The sequence below is a fragment of the Aedes albopictus genome, chromosome 2 (assembly GCF_035046485.1).
Source record: "Aedes albopictus strain Foshan chromosome 2, AalbF5, whole genome shotgun sequence".
Taxonomy (NCBI): Eukaryota; Metazoa; Arthropoda; class Insecta; order Diptera; family Culicidae; genus Aedes; species Aedes albopictus.
Genome location: NC_085137.1, coordinates 204235045 through 204258193, shown reverse-complemented (window position 1 = coordinate 204258193; position 23149 = coordinate 204235045). Strand labels below are relative to the sequence as shown.

The following is a 23149-nucleotide window of genomic DNA, read 5'->3' as shown; positions in this document are numbered from 1 at the left end:
GGAACACTACCAGTTGTCTTTAGTGTGACGTAAGGCTATTTTCTAGCTAACTGTTCATCAGGTTATCGCAAAAGCCACGATTTGATGTGTCACATGCCTGGATTTGGTTTACTTTTACATTTGGCCTCTTCCGGCCACTCAAAACCGATTCCGAAACACTTGCTGGCCGTTCATTAGGTAATTCAAAAGCCATGTACGGGTTTGTTTCTCTTTCAGATTTAACCACTTCGGCGGGAACCCTGGAACGGGTTCCGGAACACTACTGGTTCAGATATGGTCTGAGATGGTGTTCCTGCTCATTGTCCATCAGGTCATCGAAAATGCCGTGGTTTGATGTGTCGCATGTATGGGTATGGTTCAATTGTATATTTGGCCGCTTCCAGCGGGACGCCTAGAACCGGTTTCGGAACACTACCGGTTCAGATATGATCTGAGACTATTTTCCTGCTTACCGCTCATCAGGTTATCGCAAATGCCGTGGTTTGATGTGTCGCATGCATGGGTTTGGTTCACTTGTATATTTGGCCACTTCCAGCGGGACGACTAGAACCGGTTCCGAAACACTACCGGTTCAGATATGGTCTGAGATGGTTTTCCTGCTCATTGTCCATCAGGTCATCGAAAATGCCGTGGTTTGATGTGTCGCATGCATGGGTTTGGTACAATTGTATATTTGGCCACTTCCAGTGGGACGCCCAGAACCGGTTCGGAAACGCTACCGGTTCAGATATGGTCTGAGATGATTTTTCTGCTCATTGTTCATCAGGTCATCTAAAATGCCGTGGTTTGATGTGTCGCTTGCATGGGTTTGGTACAATTGTATATTTGGCCACTTCCAGTGGGACGCCCAGAACCGGTTCGGGAACACTACCGGTTCAGATATGGTCTGAGACTATTTTCCTGCTTACCGCTCATCAGGTTATCGAAAATGCCGTGGTTTTATGTGTCTCATGCATGGGTTTGGTTCACTTTGATATTTGCCACTTCCGGCGAGACACCCGGAACCGGTTCCGGAACACTACCGGTTCAGATATGGTCTTAGACTATTTTTCTGCTTACCGCTCATCAGGTTTTCAAAAATGCCGTGATTTGATGTGTCGCATGCATAGGTTTGATGCATTTTCATATCCGATCCCTTCCTGGGGTACCGTTCCGGAACACCTAAATGGCTGAACGGATCCGAACCATTTTCAATAGAAAACAATGGGACCAGATTCCGCGTCGAATGAACCGTCGGTCATTGAAATCGGAGGAGGTTTACTGCCAAAAAGTGATGTGAGTTTTTTTGTACACACACATACAGACACACACACACACACGCACAAACATACACACACACAGACATCACCTCAATTCGTCGAGCTGAGTCGATTGGTATATGTGATTTGACCCTCCGGACCTTCTATCAAAAAGTCATTTTTGGAGTGACCATATAGCCGTTCCAGTACACTTAGTGTACGAGAAAGGCAAAAATATTTACAATGTTCAATAGTTTTTTTTTCAATAATTGGTATTTTTCAAAAAAAAATCAATTGTTTTTTTTTTGTTTGTTCTCTATTTTATTTTTTCGTTGGTCGATTTGAATAGTCCATTTTACGAGCCGATTTAATGAAGGAATTTTGACAGGAGGTAGCATCCAATAACCCGTGCTTCTGGGCCTCTGGGATTTTTTTCTGTAAGTGTAACATTTCCCATAGTAAATCCTATGCAAACCGCTTGCGATAAATTATAGTTTCACCTATTGCGCTGAAATTTTGTACAGTTCATATGGGACCTAAATGGAATCCAAAAAGTCGACTGGAACGAGGATTTTTTTTTTTCATTCAAGCATGTCCTATGCTACTGTACTGTGTACAGCTCGATCGGAGAAAATGTATTTTTGCACGAGCCATTTTATGTTGTTGTACGATTTACTATGCGGAAAATTACCTTTTCGAAGAAAAATCGTCACAGTTCTTAATCCCTAAAAATAAAACGATGATTTTTTTCTGTTGGAAATTTTACGATGAACCAAAGACCCCAAAGACAGCAAAGAGATGTAAGGCACGTGGAAAAAGATATAGATTGAAAACCGAATAGTATGACAACGCTGTTTAACATGTAAGATATAACAACAAATAATAAAATCTCGTAATTTGATCGATCGGGTAGCCAAGGACTGAAAGTCTCTATAATATAGCTAAATCAACCAATCAATCGATCGCGTAAGGCCTAATAACTTTTTCTATGAACGTCACAACGCCTTGCGATCTTCGGAGATCTGATTCCTTTTGAAATTTTCTACAGAAATCTTTCATCGAATTATTTTTTGGGATTTTTCCCTGAAGAAATAAATCTTCCCCATACTAAATTATATGAAAATTAAAAAAAAACGAGTGCTAAAATATAGATCTCTTCGATTGATCTAAAATCTTGCACAACAACGAGTGTACAGGAATCATCATCATCATCATCATCATCATCATCATCATCATCATCATCATCATCATCATCATCATCATCATCATCATCATCATCATCATCATCATCATCATCATCATCATCATCATCATCATCATCATCATCATCATCATCATCATCATCATCATCATCATCATCATCATCATCATCATCATCATCATCATCATCATCATCATCATCATCATCATCATCATCATCATCATCATCATCATCATCATCATCATCATCATCATCATCATCATCATCATCATCATCATCATCATCATCATCATCATCATCATCATCATCATCATCATCATCATCATCATCATCATCATCATCATCATCATCATCATCATCATCATCATCATCATCATCATCATCATCATCATCATCATCATCATCATCATCATCATCATCATCATCATCATCATCATCATCATCATCATCATCATCATCATCATCATCATCATCATCATCATCATCATCATCATCATCATCATCATCATCATCATCATCATCATCATCATCATCATCATCATCATCATCATCATCATCATCATCATCATCATCATCATCATCATCATCATCATCATCATCATCATCATCATCATCATCATCATCATCATCATCATCATCATCATCATCATCATCATCATCATCATCATCATCATCATCATCATCATCATCATCATCATCATCATCATCATCATCATCATCATCATCATCATCATCATCATCATCATCATCATCATCATCATCATCATCATCATCATCATCATCATCACCTAACATTTCGCTAGTGCGCCGCAGGGTTTTGAGCTAAAACAATGTAATTAAATGTCGGAACGTATTTTTTTATTTGATGGATCTTCGAAGTGTTGCTGCTCGGCATTTTTCCAAAAAAAATATACCAACATTCGAATATTCTTGGAATTCTGGTATCCTCTTAAGGCTCAAGCATCCGTCATCAATTTTCGGAAAATAAAAAGCAGTTTTCTCGCTGTAAATCAAATCATCGACCATGAAAATATATTCACTGCATTCTATTCATCATGTGGAGTACAGTGAATATATTTTCATAGCAAAGACTTTTGTTTTGAACGCGAAAACTGCTTTCAAATGTTTGATGATGACGATTATTTCAATGACGAATTGTTCAACGTTAAAACATATGATTTTATCAAATTTTTAAATTCTCGGAGTTTTGAGAAATTATTGGTTAAGATTCAAAAAATAGATGTTTGGATTTCATATACTCCAGTTCAGTTTTCGATTCTACCAAACCAATAGCTTGTAACTGAAAGTGAATATTTCAAAAATCCTATTACAGTTCTTTCCAGAATAATTTCCGTCAGTCTCCCGGTCTTTATGTTGTATTCTGCTTTTCGGGACGACATTTATTATTAACGTCACTATCATAGAATACTTCTGCAAATTTTCGGTTATGTGCATGTAGATCACATCTCAAAAATGATGTTATTGGAGCTGTGTACTCCAAATACCTTGTGTTGCAAAATTTTGAAAAAGGTAACTTTTGATCGACATTCTGACATTTCTTATGAAGTTTTTGCAACAAAGGCACTTCTTTTTCAATTGTTGGATGAAATAGTCATCCAAAACTTATGTAAAGGATAGGCCTTCAAGCTTTTCTCAAGACATCATGATCAAACGCATGGAAATGAATGATCCACCATCAGCCTAGTCGTGAACATAATATTTGTGTACTTGAGTTTGCTGAAATTTAACACACTACCTTCTTAACAAACCGTTTTTGAAAACTTTGTAATTCCATCCGAGATTCCATCAAAAATCTAAGGTTTTTATAAAATTTTGTGAAATTATGTAAATGTACCCGGAATCATTAAATTATTGCAACAGTTTAACTGTTTTTTCTTGAATTATAAGGCGTCAGCAGCTCGCTTTATCTGGAGAAAGTTTGGACATATTGGTTTACCTTGTTCAATAAATAAATGTGACATTTGAAATCTAACAAATACTTATGATATTTTAAAGCATTTTTGATTGAAAACACGTTTTGACCCAAGAAATTCAGTTTTAATTGGATTTTGAGGAAACATGGTACTGATAGTTCTTCACAATTTTGCATTGAAATGTTTGAATTGAAAATTGTTCGAAAATAATGAAAATTCTCTGTTAAAAGATGTAGGTGCGCCGCGAAATTTTTGAAAATTTCAAGAGGCGCCGCAACAACTAAAAGTTTGGGAACCTCTGACAAAGGGTATTTTGCTATTCGGGATGTTGTTTAAAAAACTTTGCATATTATCGATGTACAATGGGAATTATCAGAGTGTTACGTCTGTTTGGCTGTTGAAAATGTTTGCATCGAATTTTCTCAATGTTTATGTTTTGGGGATAGACCCTTTTCAAATGTAACGTGAAACTTCTGCACTGACGAAAACATCCTCCTCAGAACGTACACGCAGAAAAATGGCGCTTGTTTAAAACAATAAAACGCATGGTTGATTTTCAAACTGAGAATTTACTTATTCCAAAGTTATATTTAATTGTTTTCATTTAGATTTTATCGATAAAGACAACCGATTATCATCATTTCATATAATGTCAAAAATTTCATTTGTTTCAATAAAATAAAAACCATAAACATGGTCCGAAAGCACTCACACATCTATAAAATGCTTACCCCAACATCGCCACAACGAAGAAGGTGCAGCAATTCCATCACGCCAACTTCCAAGTGCAGCTTTGGTCGTGATGGATAACGCGCAGGTACTCACGACTGCATCCACAAAAAGTTGATCGGTTTCGACTTTTTTGACTTTTTTTTAGTCGTTCCCCAAGTAATCAAAAGTTCCGCTTCCCATGACAAAATGCACTTTCAAGTTCCGCGAAGTTCAGATAAAGTTCCACATGGAACTTTCTGGCTGCTTAAGAGGCTAACGATGAGCCTTGGTGGAACTTCGGTCACAAGTTCCGGCAAGGCTCATTGTTAGCCTCTTAAGCAGCCAGAAAGTTCCATTCGGAACTTTATCTGAACTTCGTGGAACTTTAAAGCTGCTTAAGATGCTACTCGGAACTTTGTCGGTACTTTCAAGTTCATAGAAGTTCAGTTCAGTAGCATTGTGTTTCAATGAAGATTAAATTTATTTCTTTTACAGAAAACAACTGTTTAAGCATACACGAATAAAAGACAAATATGAATTTATCAAATCAATGAATACTAGGCATGAGCAAAAAAAAAATTGCCGCCCATCGGATTCGAACCGATAGCCGCTGCGTGAGAACCCTACGCTCAACCACAGTGCTACAGCTGCGATTGAGTTAACAGCAGGTAAAGTCTGATTTGAATCGATTTTCTGTCGGCAGTTAGTTTTGCACATTTGTAAAGTAGTGAAGTTAGCTTGACTTTGTCAAGTGTGTTCAGCAGCGCAGCGGTAAGTCAGCAGGCTATCACGCAGGAGGATCCAGTTCAAATCTACATAGCAGCGACATGTGGTAAAATATAATTAACAGAAGCAACTTCCAGACGTGAATCACAAACCAACCCACCAACAGGGGTTGTGATTCTGAAAAACAAATTTTTGTTTCTGCATGAATTTTGTCAAAGTTCTGTCAGAAGCTGCTTAGAAGGCTATCCAGTGTGCTTATGTGAATTTTCAAGTTCCAAAATTACTTAAAAATGAAGCTGTAGAAGGCTAATGAGCAACCTCGAACAAGCTGCTTAGCTTATAAAGTACCCTTTTATCTAAACTTTTGGTTACTTGGGTCTCCTCTCCATCCGCTTACCGACGGTCTAAAAATAGATTTTCGAGCTACCGCAGCTGCTGCCGTCACCAACACAATAACATTCCGGGTTTGTTAGTGGCAAAAGTGCAGTCGTTTGAATCAATCTATTATTTCATGTTTAAAATACCAAATCTCTGTTTGTTTTAACAAACTGTCAAAAATTTCGACAAACGAAAATATTTGTATTATCAAAAAATAGGACAGTTCAGTTTAAACTAGAAATCAGTTTGTCGCTATAGTAAACTGAAAAATCGGTTGATTTGAACTAGAATTTAATTGTGTTTACAATTTATTTTTCTGCGTGTATGATCCATCATTCCTACACGGAGAAACTAAACAACTCAAATTTGAGTTCTTTTAAACTCAAATTTGAGTTCTTTTTCATCTCCCTTTTCATGCGCTCTTTCTTTTGTTGTCAGAGAGTGAAGAGAGAAACAGCCCAACTTTTTCAGTTCGAGTGCGTCAACTCAACGTTGAGTTTCTCAAATTTGAGTGAATAGAACCTAATCGATTTTTCGGTTGGGTGAAAAAAACTTACTTTTAAGTATTTTTTTCACATGGAAGCAAATGGGAAGAACCCAGCATAAACATCGATTCCATCAACTCAAAATTGGCTTGACGCACGCAACCCCGAAGTTGGGTGGAAAGAACTCAATTTTGGGTACTTTTGTTTCTCCGTGTACTCATCCAAAATAGGATACGCCCCTTTTTAAATGACTAATGCAACCGAAGGATGAACCACAGCTTTTCCGGATGATTGTCGGTTTAATACAGACTTTTGACTAATACGCCCACAGTATGCACCGTCAATCGAAAGTGGGATGAGAAAAAAACCGAACGAGGATCATCCGCGAGCTGGATGATGCTTGTTACGCGCGTGCCCCACAACGCAAATCATTCAGTTCTAGATTGAGTTTAAATAAGGGCGAAAGTAACATGAGAGAGTTCTCTTCATCGACTCTCTCTTCTGCAAATTAAAGTGACGAAATGCAAATCCAATCGAACTTTTTTAGACTGAGACGCTAGATTGCATCGCAATCTAGCGATTTATGACCTAAAAGTTCAACCATTAATAACCTTATTTAAACTCAATCTAGAGTTGTCGCATGAGCTTCCCACCGAAGATCGACTAATTACTAAACGCCTAGTGTTGAAGCAATCGATGAATCGTAGTATACCATGATTATTATGAATTAGTGACAGCTTAAATAAAATTTGTTCATTCGTTACTGAACCTCCAACTACAAAGGACGTGTTTCATTTCAACTCCAAGTTTATCAGGTTATGTGGCCCAGTCACTAACCAAACCGTAACTACGAATTTTGAAGCTGATCGGAAGTTCTGGAAGCAGTCTGAAGAGATTTTCATCTGAACGGAAATTCCAAGATGGACGGTGAAGATAAGAAGTGGCTGTTCAACGGAGCCAACATCGACAACTGGATGTTTCGGATGAAGATTTTGCTGGAAGAGCGGAACTTGATAGACTGCGTGGAACGATCAATTGAGGAAGAAGCGTTTGCAAGAGTTTTGGCGACCGATACCGAAGAAGTCCGAAGAGAGAAGGCCGTTAAACGTGAAGAATGGCTCCAGAGGGATCGGAAGTGCAAGTCGGCCATCGTGCATCGAATCGCTGAGAGTCATTTGGAGTACGTGAAGGACAAGGCCACCGCTAAGGACATGTGGGACACGCTACGGAAGGTGTTTCAACGGAAGGGTTTCGGCAGCCAGATTTTCTTGCGACGGAAGCTGTTGATGATGAAGATGAGTGAAGGCGTTGGAATACAAAACCATTTCCTGGATTTTGACAAGCTGCTACGTGATCTGAAGGCCAGCGGAGCGAAGATAGATGAGCAAGACGCAATTTGTTACCTTCTGTTGACGTTACCTTCTTCGTACGACGCGCTTGTTACGGCATTGGACACTGTGGAACCGGATCGATTGACGCTGGAATTTGTGCGAACACGACTGCTGGATGAGGAAACGAGGCGAGCGAACAAGAATGTGGGTGAAGCATCCGGAAGCTCGGAATCGGCGTTTGTGAGCAAGAAATGGAACTTCAAGTGCTATAACTGCGGAAAGATAGGCCATAAACGATCGGAATGCAAGGAGAAACCAATGGACGAAAGAAAAAGCAATCAAGTAAGTAGACCAAACAATCGGCGACCCAAATTCGAAACCAGAGGCAAGGCGGATATCGGTGTGGAAGCGGACATTGCGTTTTTGGCCACGTGTGATGAAGAAGCACTGGTTGTTGGAAGCTCTGAAGACGGAATGCAGATCGACTGGTACGTAGACTCCGGTGCGTCGAACCATATGCTGAACTCGGAAGCGTATTTTGAAGAGCTGCATACACTACCGGAAACCGTTCGAATTGCTGTAGCCAAAAGTGGAGAATCGATGGAAACGAATCTGGCCGGAACCGTGAGAGCTGAAATGCTGGTTAACGGAAAGCGACTGAGAGCTGTTATGGATAATGTGCTGTATGTTCCCAAGCTGAGCTGCAATCTGTTTTCTGTAAGAAGAGTGGAGCAAGAAGGCATGAAAGTTACATTCGTCAACGGAAAGGTCCTGATCGAGAGGAATGATCAAGTTGTTGCGACGGGCACGAGAGGAAGATCGTTGTACAAGCTGGACGTCCATCTGTGGAATCGTGAGCAGAATGCAATGGTGGCGAAAACTGATGACTTCGAACTCTGGCACAGGCGCTTTGGACACGTCGGTGAAGCAAATCTCCGTAAGTTGTGGATGCACGATATGGTGAAGACCAAGGTGAGTCAACTGAGTAGTACTGAGAACCGAATTTGCGAAGTTTGTATCGCGGGAAAGCAGACAAAGAAAGCCTTTGAGGAGGTACAAGAGCCGAAATCCCGGAGGCCCCTCGAGCTAGTTCATACGGATGTGTGTGGGCCGTTTGTCCCGCATACGTGGAATCAGAAGCGGTACTTCGTAACGTTTACGGATGACTACACGCATTTTACTGTGGTCTATCTGTTGAATTCGAAGGACGAGGTGCTGGAACATTTCATCGAGTACGAAGCCAAGGTTACTGCATATTTTGGAAGCAAGATTGCCAGACTGAGATGCGACAACGGAGGAGAATATAGCAGTGCCGAATTTCAAGATTTTTGCCGCAAGAGAGGAATTTCGTTGGAGTATACCGTTCCGTACAATCCACAACAAAATGGAGTTGCCGAAAGGATGAATAGGACGTTGTTGGACAAATCAAGATCTCTAATCCTGGATGCTGGCCTACCGAAGATGATGTGGGGAGAAGCAGTGCTTACGGCAGCGTACCTTGGAAATCGTTGCCCAACGGCTGCATTGCGAGAATCGAAGACGCCCTACGAAATGTGGTATCATCGGAAACCGGATGTCGACAATTTACGTGTTTTTGGTTCGGTTGCTTATACGCATATACCGAAACAGCAGCGAGGAAAACTGGACGCGAGATCTCAAAAGAATGTGATGATTGGATACGCAAACAACGGTTATCGCATTTGGAATGTCGACAAGAGGAAGCTGTTCATATCTCGGGACGTGATTTTTGATGAGAAACCAGCATTGGCCATACCGAAGCATTACGTGGAGACAATTGAAGATGACAGTTGTGTGGATAATTATGAAGAACGTACACCTGATCAAGAAGCGAGAGACGATAGACTACCCGTAGCTGTACCGCAATTTGCAGCTGTACCGGATCCAGTACCGGTGGAAGAAGAGGAACTCGAAAGAACGTTAGTGGAAGAACAGGCTGATGATGTTGCTGAGCCGGAAGCTCGACCAAGGCGTGCCGTTTCGATTCCCTCTTGGCATAAGGACTACCAAATGTCGATGCAAGCTGAAGAAGAAGTTGCTCTGAGCGCTGAAGCTTTCGTGGAAGACCTTCCGAGGAACGTTGATGATTTGAGCACTCGTGATGACAAACAGTTCTGGAAAGAGGCGATGGACGACGAGATGAAATCATTGAAGAAATCCGGAACATGGGAACTGGTTCCACGACCGACTGGTAAAAACATTGTGGACTGCAAATGGGTATTTCGGATTAAGCGTGATGAGAACGGAAACATCGATCGTTATAAGGCGCGTTTAGTAGCAAAAGGCTATTCGCAGCGGAAAGATTTTGACTACAGCGAGACGTTTGCCCCGGTAGCGCGGATTACAACTACACGGATTCTCCTGGCTGTTGCGACCCAAAAGGACTACCATATCCATCAAATGGATGTCAAAACCGCTTTCCTGAATGGCCATTTGAAGGAAGAAATTTTTATGAAACAACCCGAGGGATATGATGCCGATCGGAACCTTGTATGTCGCTTGAAGAAATCGCTGTATGGGTTAAAGCAAGCACCGAGGAGCTGGAATGAAGCCTTCAATTCCCATGTGATGAAGCTAGGATTCCACCGTTCAAACTACCCAGGTAACCACTAAGCACTGTTCCGAGCATTATAACAGCCATTTAACAGCTTTTCAGTGCTAAATAGCTCTATATAAGCATTCCTAATGCTTATGGGCACTATAACCAGTAAGAACTAAATTAAGCCCTGTAAGCCTATATAAAGCCTACAAGCTGTAAAGAAGTTTGTCAGTGCTGTCACAGGGCTTGGAGCACATGACGTTTATATCAATCAAAATAGATTTCGACCAAAACAGACTCGAGTCGGTCATGATCAATACATTTTAAACATCCATGTTGGAATGTTTATCGGAATTGTGTTGTTAAATAGATAATGGAATCTGGTTATGTTAATTATTCCATTTTTTTCAATCAAGACAAACTCCAGCTCGTTTCCCTATTCTTCTGAAACGTTTCCCGAAAATTTATATAAACATTGCTTCTCCTGCTTCATTTCCTGCGTTCGTCACCACCAAGCCTACCACTGAATCATCCTCATCCCATATCATTTTCAACCCTCGAAATGCCCAAACTGTTTTGTTTTTCATGGTTTAAATACTAGTTTGATCACACCATTCCCATGGTGCATTGGTGGAGCAGATGAGAAAGGGAACAGACTTGGACTTGATCAGGAACCCGGAGGACAACAGCTAGAATCTGGATGAAGTAGCAAAAAAGCAACTTCAATGGAAGCGAAGGAAGTTAGAAAAGAACAGGAGATAAACAAAATATTTTTTTCTTTTTTCTTTGTCTCACTTTTGACAACTTTCGCTCCAGAGACTTGGTACGATATTTCAAAGTTGGCCGTATATCAGCCGAATAATTCGCCAAAAGTGGCTTTTGAGCAGCTCTATAAGAGGATATAGAACCAATTAGCTCTGTTAGCCAGGTTCTACATTCGACTATAGAGCCGACTTAATGCCATTTTTACGGCTTAATGGTTACTTGGGTATGACAGCTGCTTGTATTTGAAGAAGACAGGAGATGACGTAATCTACCTGTTACTATATGTTGATGATATTCTACTAGTATCAAGCAATCTCGGACTCATCCAACAAATCAAGAAAAAGATGTTCAACCGCTTTGAAATGACAGATATGGGTGAAGTGAAGCAATTCCTTGGACTAAAGATAGAACGAGATATGGGCGCTGGACAAATGAAAATCAGTCAACCCAAATATGTGAAGAATATGCTGACGAGATTCGGAATGGCTTCGTGTAATCCTGTTTCAACTCCACTTGAAGCAAACCTGAAATTTGACAGGAACGAAACAGAAGAAGTGACAAAATCTCCGTTCAAGGAACTGCTAGGTTGCCTCACATACCTGGCAATTTCGTCAAGACCAGATATTTGTGCCGCCGTCAATTTCTTCAGTCGTTTTCAAGCGAAACCATTGGACATTCATTGGAACCATTTGAAGAGAATCCTGAGATACCTCAAAGGAACTCAAGATTTTGGATTACTCTACCGAAAGGATCATTCTATGTCACCCCTGACAGGATACGCTGATGCTGATTGGGGAAGCAGTGAAGATGACCGGCGATCCATTTCTGAATATATCTTCCAAGTTCACGTTTCGACGGTGTCATGGTCTACGAAGAAACAGAACTCTATCGCCCTGTCTTCGACAGAAGCTGAATATGTGTCCCTTAGTGAAGCAGCCTGCGAAGCTATATGGTTACGGAACTTGCTGACGGAGTTTGACCTTGAGATGACAGAACCAACCGTTTTGTATGAAGACAACCAATCTTGTATTCGTGTGGCAGAAGAACCTCGAAATCATAAACGATTGAAGCACATCGATATAAGGTACAACTTCATCCGTGAATGCGTTCAAAAGGAAGTACTCCGCCCAGTTTATGTTTGTACCAAGGACCAAGTAGCTGATATTTTCACCAAAGGTTTAACCAAGGCCCCTTTCCAACATTTGCGTGAGAAGCTTGGATTATTCGATTGAGGGGGGATGTTGAAGCAATCGATGAATCGTAGTATACCATGATTATTATGAAGTGACAGCTTAAATACAATTTGTTCATTCGTTACTGAACCTCCAACTACAAAGGACGTGTTTCATTTCAACTCCAAGTTTATCACCTAGGATGCATGGATTTCGCTTGCGCTGGTCCCGCATTGGAAGTTTTCGTTCCGTTCAGCAGCCATTGTTGGTGAATTGAGCACTTTACCTCGGTAATTTATTTTTGAAAGTTAAATATTTTTTCTGTAAAAATCTCGGTAAAAATAAATAACACCAGAACACTGCGATCAAGGTAATACATAATATTAGCAGTAGTATATATTGTTTGAAATTTAACTAATATTACAGGTTTTGTTTCAACATTTTAGGAAGGCATCTTGCTGTAGCTTCCGCATAGTTCAGAGCGAGGTTCAGCGACAGGAATCGGGAACCGACGAGACTCCCACCCAAGCTCCTATGGGTGCACCATTAGCAGGTCCAGCAGCTCATGTCGCAACCTGGATTCCCCGCATCGCTCGATAACTGAGCACATCACTGGATTAGTGTTGCTTGTAAGATTAATATGTAGTGCATTTAGTTTTACTCAACCATGAGACATTCAATAAACTTTAAGGATAAACAAATTGTTTCATTCACAAAAACCTCCCTATGGATCCATTACGCATAGGAAAACGTTCTGTTTCCCATACAAAAACCAGATTTATTCCAGTTGATAACCAAATTGGACTCATCTGAAAACCAGATGACTAATTATTCGGTTTTTATCTTGAAATTCATACGGTTTTAGCATGATCGTCATTCGACAGGTTGTCATCCACATCAGAGTATTTCGGTTGGAAATCATTCGCTAAAGGAATGATGTTCGTTAAAGGGCGTGTGCGTAAAACTTTGAAGTCGATTTAGGGAGGATGTTTGGGTTCAGTGTGGATGAAAACTCCGAAACGTCCAGACGCCCAATCAAGGTAAGTTTAAGGAAGGTACAAGCATATGAGCAGTTAGATGATGCGGGGAGAGGTATCTTGCGGGGAGGGTAGAGGTGATAGCTGGCGAGTTTATTTACATCGGCTCTTCCCTTCGATTGCAGTTTCTATGGGGATATTTGGGTTGTTGTTTGTATCCGAGCGAAAATTTTCTTCCAAGAACGAAGACGCTTCCGACTTCGTTATCAATCAACAAATGGGAAAAATGTTTTCGTCAAGGTTTTCGAGGTGTAAATCAGTGCATTCAATCGATGCTTTTTTGTAAAGATTTGCCAAATATGTACGTGGATTAGTTAAGGTCTGCTGCTAGTGAACAAAGAGCATTGAATATTGCGCACGTATTGGCACGGATATACTTTTTCAAGGACTTCGGCGGAGAACCAGCGGTGGACGTCGTTAGAACTACAGTGCACTGCAGTGCTGGCAATCAAGTTGCTTTGTTCCGGTCCCATCCAAGTGGATTTGAACTTCTCCTTGAACACTGCCCGGCACAAGATTTTTCTCACTTAACGTTCTTTATGCGAACTTAGAGAAATGTCTTGTCCAGAAGCACGCAAAATCAATAAGCATAATTAATGAATGCAATCAAAAATGTTGCACTTTCTCGTTTTTAGTTTTTGAATCGTGCCAAATCATGCAATTTGAGTACAAGTATCAAAATTTCTCATGCCGAGAGAAAAAAATGACAACTTTCGAATCATGGCTTGCTTAGCAATACATACAAACTTGCCAGCTGTCATTTACTTTTTCAATATGGCGGAATGCATGATATGCCATATCGGATTACCTCCCATATAATTACCTTGCGCCCAATATTAGTTTTGACATTTCTAACAACACGGCGCACGGCAAACGAATGCTACACATTTTGTATCAACAAAATTCCATGGCTCACTAAAATATGTACCTTAATCAGCCTAATGTTGACAAAGTTTGCTGGCATTAATGCCAGAAACGTTGTAAATCAAATGAAAGTTCCATAGTTAAAGCGCTTAAGCTATTGTAAATGCGCAAATGCTGATGTGTAAGTCTCCTAAGTCTCACATAGTCAATGTCTGCGACATGCAGCTTGGAAAAATTTGGAATATGAAATATGATATTCAAAATATGAAATTTTGAAATATGAAAAATTTGGCATAATTATTTCACTTTTCTGTGTTTAAAATTTTAAGCGTGAGTTACCAAAACACCGCCGCCCGCTTCGCCCGCATCCGCATCGTTTGTTTATTTTGCTTACGTTACTGTTTTGGTTAGTGCAATTTTGTAACAATTTCATATTTTTTCGATTAATTTTGCCAAAAATTTACCTTCAAAAAGTGTATTTTTACGGCCAACTTCAATTTCAGCTGTTCGGAATGGATAGTTTTCCGGAGAAAATTGGAGTGTTTCCCCAACGGGAAGAAACATTGCCAGAATCAGACGCAGCTGTTGAATCGGGAACTGTTACGGAAATGAGTGATGGTGATTCGACTGAGGCTAAGCAAAAAGTGGGTAATTTAGTAGCAATACAGTTTCATATAAAAAATTGCTTCAATCCCCTTTCTAGAGACCATTGGAGTGTGACGACCAGGATGTGGCTAATGAAATGGAGCCCCAAAAGAAATTGTGCCGCTTCTACTTCTTGGACCACTGCTCGAAAGCCGACAACTGCTCCTTCATGCATTCCGAGTTTCCATGCAAGTTCTATTATTTTGGATATGAGTGCAAGGAAGGGAATAATTGCAAACTGCGCCATGGACCTGCCCTGGATGGAAATATGAAGGATGTCCTATGGGACCATGTCACTTCTGCTCCGGCAAATCTTCTGCAGAGATTTCCCTGTTTTCCGAATGTGCTCTTGAAGAAAAACTTCGACGATCGACACCACGAGCTGATTTTGATGGAACAGGAAGGGTTGCTGGAGGAAAATAGGCAGCCGCTGGCCAAAGATGTTCCAGGGCTTTCTGCTGCTCCGTCGCAGACCTTGCTGAGTGAGGTGATGAAGACAGTCAGCCAGGTGAAAATGTCCGGTGGACCGTTCTCGGAGTTAGGTCAGCTGGTGGATATTCTGGCACCGGAGCAGATCGCTACCTTGGCGCGGATTGGCGTGGAAAAGCTGGAGCAACTGTTCGAGCTTGGCGCTACCGCTTTACAGGAGTTGGGGTTTGATTTGGAAGCGCTTATCAAAATCGGTAACTTCAAGGAAGCAAAGCGTCGTACGTCAATTTACACTCCCGACAGCGCCGACGAGAAAATGGAATCAAACGAAATTGTAAGTTTTTCGAAGTACCAGCATATATGTAGCGAATCTACTCATTATATGCATATTTCTAATAGGTCGATTCTATCCTTGGTTCGGAGGATCTTGATGGTTCCCTTGCTTCTGCAATAGGAGAGCAACCGGCACTTACAGATCAGGAACTACTGAGCATCCTTAACGAGGATTGTAGTGGTTCAACCGGCGCGGCTGATTATGACTCACCGAAGCAAGACCGTGCTGGAGCAATGTCTGAAGTCGGCGTTGGAGGCCAATTTATCGGTAGCAGCGTTAAGAGTCCAGGTAAATTTTTGTTATGCTTTTCGATGTTTGGTATACTGCCCCTATTCGCATAACAGTCCCATCTTTGCTGGGTATGGGTATCCTATTCACATTTGACTTGTGCGAATGGGAGCAGAACAGCCCATAACTGTATTTGTAACATTTGCATTTTTCGCTTGCTCTGTCACAGTTATTACCAGTTACCGAGCGTATGTGGCAGAATGGAAGTTTAACGAAAACAAGTTCTCTAACAAATCACTATATAGAGTAGCATCCACTGAATCTATCCCCATTATTGCAAAGATTTTGGGGATTTTAGATTATTTTATGTAACACTGCGATTGAATTAGATTTACTTTAGTCAGCAGTTTCATAGCTTATTCTTAAAATTGTTTAATCATGATATTTTTTTTCCGAAACAGATACCGAAGAATGCTCCTTGAGAGCATTCCCCAGCGACGCAGGAAGTGAGTGCCGTCAGCTTCTGTTTTACGCATCGGTCAAGGAAAAGGAAAACGATAGGCAATCGTTGGATTCCATTCAGAGAACCGTAGCCCAGCTGAAGAGAATCGACTCGCTGCTGTCCGAGCCGAAGGAACAGGACGTCAGCTGGGGCAGCGCAGAGAGTGACACTTCCGGTGATTATCCGAAGCACGATTCATCCGTAACCGATTCGGTGAACCAATCATTTGGCAGCGACAGTGACAGTCAAACGTGCTTTCTGATGCCCTTCAAATCAATCATAAACCGGTACACGCCTGCGAAGGAGATCGATGCATCCAATGGCAAATATCCCAACATTCAGTATAAGGTGAGTGAACCTTCTAATCAAGTATGAACTACCATAATCAACCAACAGGTTTTGAATAATTAAAAATACCGTAAAATAATATATATTTCGTACGTAATATGATGTTTTAATACTAATCAAGCTTCTCCTGTTCCAATAGCTGATTCCGATTGACGTTCCGAGACCCAGTTTCGATCGCATTCGGCGTTCCTTCGTCACACAACCCTCGTACAGTTTGGATCCACGCATACAGATTATGTTCAACGTCGGCCCAACGGAGGTGCGCCACGGCAGTCATACCAAGGTATGTGATCGCGACCCACGGTTGAAGAAACAAATCGATGCTGAGCCCCCCTCGGCTACTGCTTAGAAGAGGTAGGTGAAATGGATATGTTTCGATTGGATACGACCGATCCGATTTTTAACTAAACTACATTCCTCGATATGTAAGATTTTAAAGAACAGAACAACATTAAATTGAATTCGATTTGAAAATGTCTACGTATCAGATTTATGTCGAATTCGTTTTTGAACCTGGGTTGGAACTGGATCGGCGGAAAATGTGTAAACAAACAACGTCAAACAAACTTTAGTACAAGCGAAACCGAAGTCGGGTTGGGGTTGAAACTGTGATCTGATCCAGTTCCAACCCAGGTTGAAACTGAATCAAAAACGAAAACGACATTAGTTTTACAAAACATCTTGTTGGGTTGTTGTCCTCTGTTTGTCAAACATTCTTAGTTTTCTAAATATCATCTGTCATATAAAAAAGCCGGCTCCAAAGGCACGTTATCCTCCAATTGGGATCTACTTGGAAGGAAATTAGGATTATGATGGGAATAGAAACAGGTAGTGAAACAGAAAAAGATATCCTAGAATAGGGTAGTAACGCATAAGCATATTACAATGGGTTCCAACAGTGCCCTGAATAAGGCATTATAATAACGTAGAGAGCCTATAGCTTTTTACCACAGTACAGCGGGCTAAGAACAACAGAACATTCTGAAGATTCAGGTTTCTGAAGACAGTTTCACTTAATAAGTATTTGTTTACCGAGTAGTCGGAAACGCAGTTGCGCAAAAACTGTAAATTACATATGAGATGATACGAAGTTTCATAATTGTATTCACAGCTATCACATGCAAATGAATAAGCTTGTTGAATATTCGCCATGTGATAGCTGAGGCGGCAGCGACCAGTTAAGGTGACTCCCTGTATCACTCCTATTTCAGCACTTCTTTTTCGATTATTATTTCTAACAATCATCGAGCGCAACAGTAGTGGTGTTGCCTTTTTATATTTGTTCTATAAACAAGCAAACAAAAATAGCACCTCTTTGTTTCGCTTTCACCAATGTAAACATTCCAAGATTATTAATCATTTAAGGAGAAGCTTCAGAGAATACATATATGGCTGCCACAATGGCCGACTTGGACCCTTACTCACGTTTTCAAGGGCACCAATCTTGAAAATACGTAAACAAATGCACTCGATTAGGAAAAGCTGCCTCTTTTGGCAAGTGAGCAAAGCCGGGATTAACAAGTGCGGCTTGGTTCGGTGCTTCGTTCGTCAGTTTTGTGCCTCTAAAGTTTGTATGCAAAAATGCAATGGGATTTCTTGATGTTTCACCTTAAAAGCAATTCAAGCGGTAGACTACTCTGTTTTGCTAAATAACAATGAAACAAGTCTCAACATTACGAAAACACCGAATTGTATGTGTAATAAGCTAAAAACGATCGAATACTCTTAGGGGCCGTCCATATACCACGTGGACAAAAAATTCATAATTTTTAACCCCCTCCCCCCTCCCCGTGGACAAGCGTGGACTTTTCATTGACCCCTACCCCTCTCCCCCAATTTCCACGTAAAAAAATACATATTAAATTTTTTTCAAAAGTTTTTTTTGTGTACATTGTTTTAAATATAATTAAAATCTTTATCAATTACATTTCTGAAAGTCTCTATAATAAAGACAAAAAAAAATATCAATCACAAATATTCTATAGCTTCACACAGAGTACAAACAAGTTATTATCTAAAAAATAACAGAAATGCAAACTTTTTAAAGTAACTTTCTACAGAGGCACAAAATAGGTACCTACAAGTTTTCAACATTATTTTAATTGGGGTTTTAAATTTGGAAAAGTTCATTGATTTTTTTAATTTTACAAGAACACCTTTTTCTAAGCAACTATGATCTTTTTCAGATTTTTAAAACTTCACCTAAAATTAATTTTAAAGAGATTTTTTTTATCATCTTTTGACAGCTGGGTAACTGATGGACAGCTCCGCCCAGTACAAAATCCGATGAGGAGTGATTCAACAAATCGCTCCCATACTAAGTTCAAATTGATTTTTAAATAGGTTCCCGGGCACCAAAAATCATCAAAATTTTTATTTCGGTCCAGTTTGGCATGCAGATTCAGAATATGAAATCATCTCAAAATCATTAGAGAAGCCAATTGAGCATAATGTTTGCGGAGTTGTGGGTTCGATTTTCGCTCCAGTCGATGACAAATTTTCATCAAACGGAAAATTCTCCACTGGGTGTTTCGTGTGATGTCCTTCGCATAATGTTAGTGATTGTTCAATCTGTGCAACCTCTGGTTGAAGACAGAGTTTTTTTTTATTATTTTTTCAGTTTATGATTGTTTGATTGTTTTGTTAGGATATTAAGGTATTTTTTTCTTAGACTTTTATTGGGGTAAGATTACATTTCTTAGATTCTTACAAAAACAAGAATTACAGCAACTTTTCAAAAATGCATCTATACTCTATACTAAATTATATTGCTTCACTATCCTATAGAAAAATCTTAAATTTTAAAGAATGCTACAGAAAAAGTGTTTGAGATAAGCCTGCAAATTTCTACATGTATTTGAAAACTCTAAAGTAGTTTGATATGAAACTTTGAGAATTCCATACAGAACTTCAATGAAAAGTTTCATACTGAAACACTAAAATTTTCATGGCCTACACTCCATTTCAAATCTCCAGAATATTCGTCGACGAAAAAAACTAAGTAATTCAAAATTTTGATAATTTAAAACAAATTATTCGGTGGATCAACACCATATTTTTTTTCTTATAGAAGTCATTTCCAACTTAAAGACAATGTATAATAAAATAAAATGTATCAAAGAACTCTTAGGCTGATACAAATTTAATTTCAAAAATTTTTGGCTGGATTTGGCATTTTGAGGGGGCAGATAAAAAAATATTTATCAAAATATCGGGTATTGCTAAAAATTTCTTAACAAATCCGATGAGTTTTTAATAATTTTCAGATTAAATGCTTTATTATTTTTATCCCCCCCCCCCACCTCGACCAGCCAAAGAGTGGTGGGACAAAAAGTGAAACAAATATTTGTAACGGCCTTATTGAAGAGAATTTCATCAATAATGCGACATTATTTGTTTCATTTGTAAATCCTTGTTTCCACGTGGACATTTGACGAACCCCCACCTCCCTCTCCGTGGACAAGCGTGGACTTTTCTCGAACCCCCTCTCCCCCCCAAGCTGTCCACGTGGTATATGGACGGCCCCTTAGTATGTTCTTCCGCTGTTGATGTTTGCATGCAGCAGCAGTGTTGGCGAACAGTGCGGAGGAGATTTCACAAATAAAAATTATTTGCTTTTATTACTATCATATGTGATTCAAAATACAACAATAATCTACGAAGAATAGTTTTCGATTTTACGACGTATAATCGATAAATTTGAGTTGACCATTTCAATGATTTTGATTGATTTTATTGATGAATTGGCCCAATGGTCGACATCACTGCGTTCAATGATCGATGATTGTGCGCCGGACGGCACCGTTGCTGCTGCCGTCGTCGTTGTACTGTGGTGGGTGGTAAACATTGCCATCAAACTCTTGTTGCGGATGAGACAAATTTGAATAATTTTCAAGTTTGAGTGAAAATATTTCTTTGTGATATAGATAGTTCGAAAGAGAATTTTAATTGGAATAGTGTGTTCTATATTTCTTTTCAAAATATCTTGCGTGAAGTGGAGAATTTTAGAGGAAAGGTAAGCGTCGATTTTCTTACGTAAATGTATTAGTGCAATACTGTGTAAAGTTAAATTTGGATGATGATTCTGAAGAAGCCATTTTGTGATGACACAAGAAAAGGCCTTAATGGCTTTAATTCAGTTTAGAGATATTTTTTAGATATTTCGTCACCCCTAAGAATGCCACAGTACAATAAAGTTTTGTTTAATGACTAGTCTCCAAGTTATTCCAGTATTGCATGTGCGGAGTGGTAGCCCAAGTGTCAATCTGAAGCTTTGAGGGTAGGCGGGGCATAATGAGCAGGTGGGGTATAATGAGCACCTTGTATTTTGCCTGTAAATCTTCAAATTAACAAAACAAATTGCTTGGTTGTAGCCTAATTGTCTAAAATCCAATGAGTTGATGACAAAATATTAGTCAAAAAATCTGTTTACCTTAAAAAATTAATCAAAAAGCGTAAAGTGGTCATGTACTGGGAAAATATTATAAGAATCAGGTGACCTAAAATAAGGTTTTGGGAATCGAAATCACAACTTACTGGGCATCTATCGATTTTCTTGATATTCCATACGACAATGAAATGTATTTGTAACACTTTTCAACTACATATTCGTATAATTATTTTGTTGAAAAAATATGCTTCAAAGAGTTGGTAGTAACACAGAGAACAGACATCCAGGCTAGAACAAATTTCACACAGAAAGTTGTGTAAGGATTTGAATCTTCACTTGAGTAAGGTTGCAAACCAATACACGATGACAACACTAACGCCACCAAACACCATATTGCCACAGTCAGTGGTGAGTTGAAACATTTCAAGTGGTGAATAAAATTAGTATGGGAAATTAACCGATTGCAGCGCCACGCGATTGCCACTTGTGTTGTCGATTTCAAATGGCCGTTAAATTCCTTACACAGTTTCGGAACTGGACTTGGATGTCTGTTCTCTGTGGTAGTAAGGTGGGGCAAAATGAGCAACTGGTGAAAAAATAATGAAATTGGTAAACCTCTTCAACAAACGAATTTTAATTATGGTTTTCTCTGTTTTGATGAATATTGTAAGGTTTTGTCTGTAACTTTCAATTTATTAGCTTGAAAATTTCAGTATCTGTATATTATCACCGTTAAAAATTCTTTAATAGGAGACTCCTTGAAACCCCACAGTTTCCTACAAATTAAACCCCGTAATCCCTTCAAATTCTCATTGATTGTTGACGGTATGCTTTATCATTAGCAAGAATAGTCAATTAGCATTTCATTGTGTGCAAAACTGGTATTGATTATCCTGCCCCACCTAGGGTGCTCATTATGCCCCACCCTCAAAACGCAACTTGCGATTTTATACGTTTTTAAAAACATAAAATTTTACAACATGTAAAACTTTATTCGGAATTTCAACGATTAGCTTTTGTCAGTTATGGTTCAAATGAGGATTGAACGTTAAAATTACACATTGGTTGCACTTAATTTATCGGATTTAGTGCTTATTATGCCCCGCCTACCCCTACCCAACACCTACCAGAGGCTGGCTCAGGGCCAATGAAGTCATGTGATGCTCCAGTGCGAGCTAACTCATCAGCCATTCCATTTCCAGCGATGGAAGAATATCCAGCTACCCATACAAGGTAAACAGCTTTGCTGAACAGTTTGCTGAATTCAGCTCCTCGATTTGAGTTCTTCGATAAGCGATAACTAACTTAGACCTAGAGTGAGCACCTAGATGCTCGATCGTTAACGGAGTCTGTGGTGTACCTATAGGCCGATAGGCCTATAGGCACCACCCACAGTATTTCGTCCCTTACCGCGGTTATGCAGAACAGCTATGGCAGATTATGCACGAATACGGATTCCAGGATAAACTGATACGATTGATCAAGGCGACGAAGGTTCGAGTGATATGCGTAGTTCGAGTATCAGGAACACTCTCGAGTCCCTTTGAATCTCGCAGAGGGTTACGGCAAAGTGATGGTCTTTCGTGCTTGCTGTTCAACATTGCTTTAGAGGGTGTAATTAGGAGAGCGGGGATAAACACGAGTGGGACGATTTTCACGAAGTCCGTTCAGCTGCTTGGTTTCGCCGATGATATTGATATTATTGCTCGTAAATTTGAGACGATGGCGGAAACGTACATCCGACTAAAGAGTGAAGCCAGGCGAATCGGATTTGTCATTAATGTGTCGAAGACAAAGTACATGATGGCAAAGGGCTCCAGGGAGGAATCACCGCGCCCGCCACCCCGAATTCATATCGGCGGTGATGAAATCGA

General features: G+C 39.9%; 1 protein-coding gene across 1 annotated transcript; it reads left to right on the top strand.

The window, feature by feature from the left end:
• Positions 1–14791: 14791 nt before the first annotated feature.
• LOC134286824 (uncharacterized) lies at positions 14792–17363 on the top strand. The gene is made up of 5 exons (XM_062848506.1): positions 14792–15043; positions 15103–15807; positions 15873–16095; positions 16497–16885; positions 17025–17363. The coding sequence occupies exons 1-5, from the start codon at positions 14912–14914 to the stop codon at positions 17232–17234; spliced, it is 1659 nt and encodes a 552-aa protein (XP_062704490.1). The 5' UTR covers positions 14792–14911; the 3' UTR covers positions 17235–17363.
• Positions 17364–23149: the final 5786 nt, after the last annotated feature.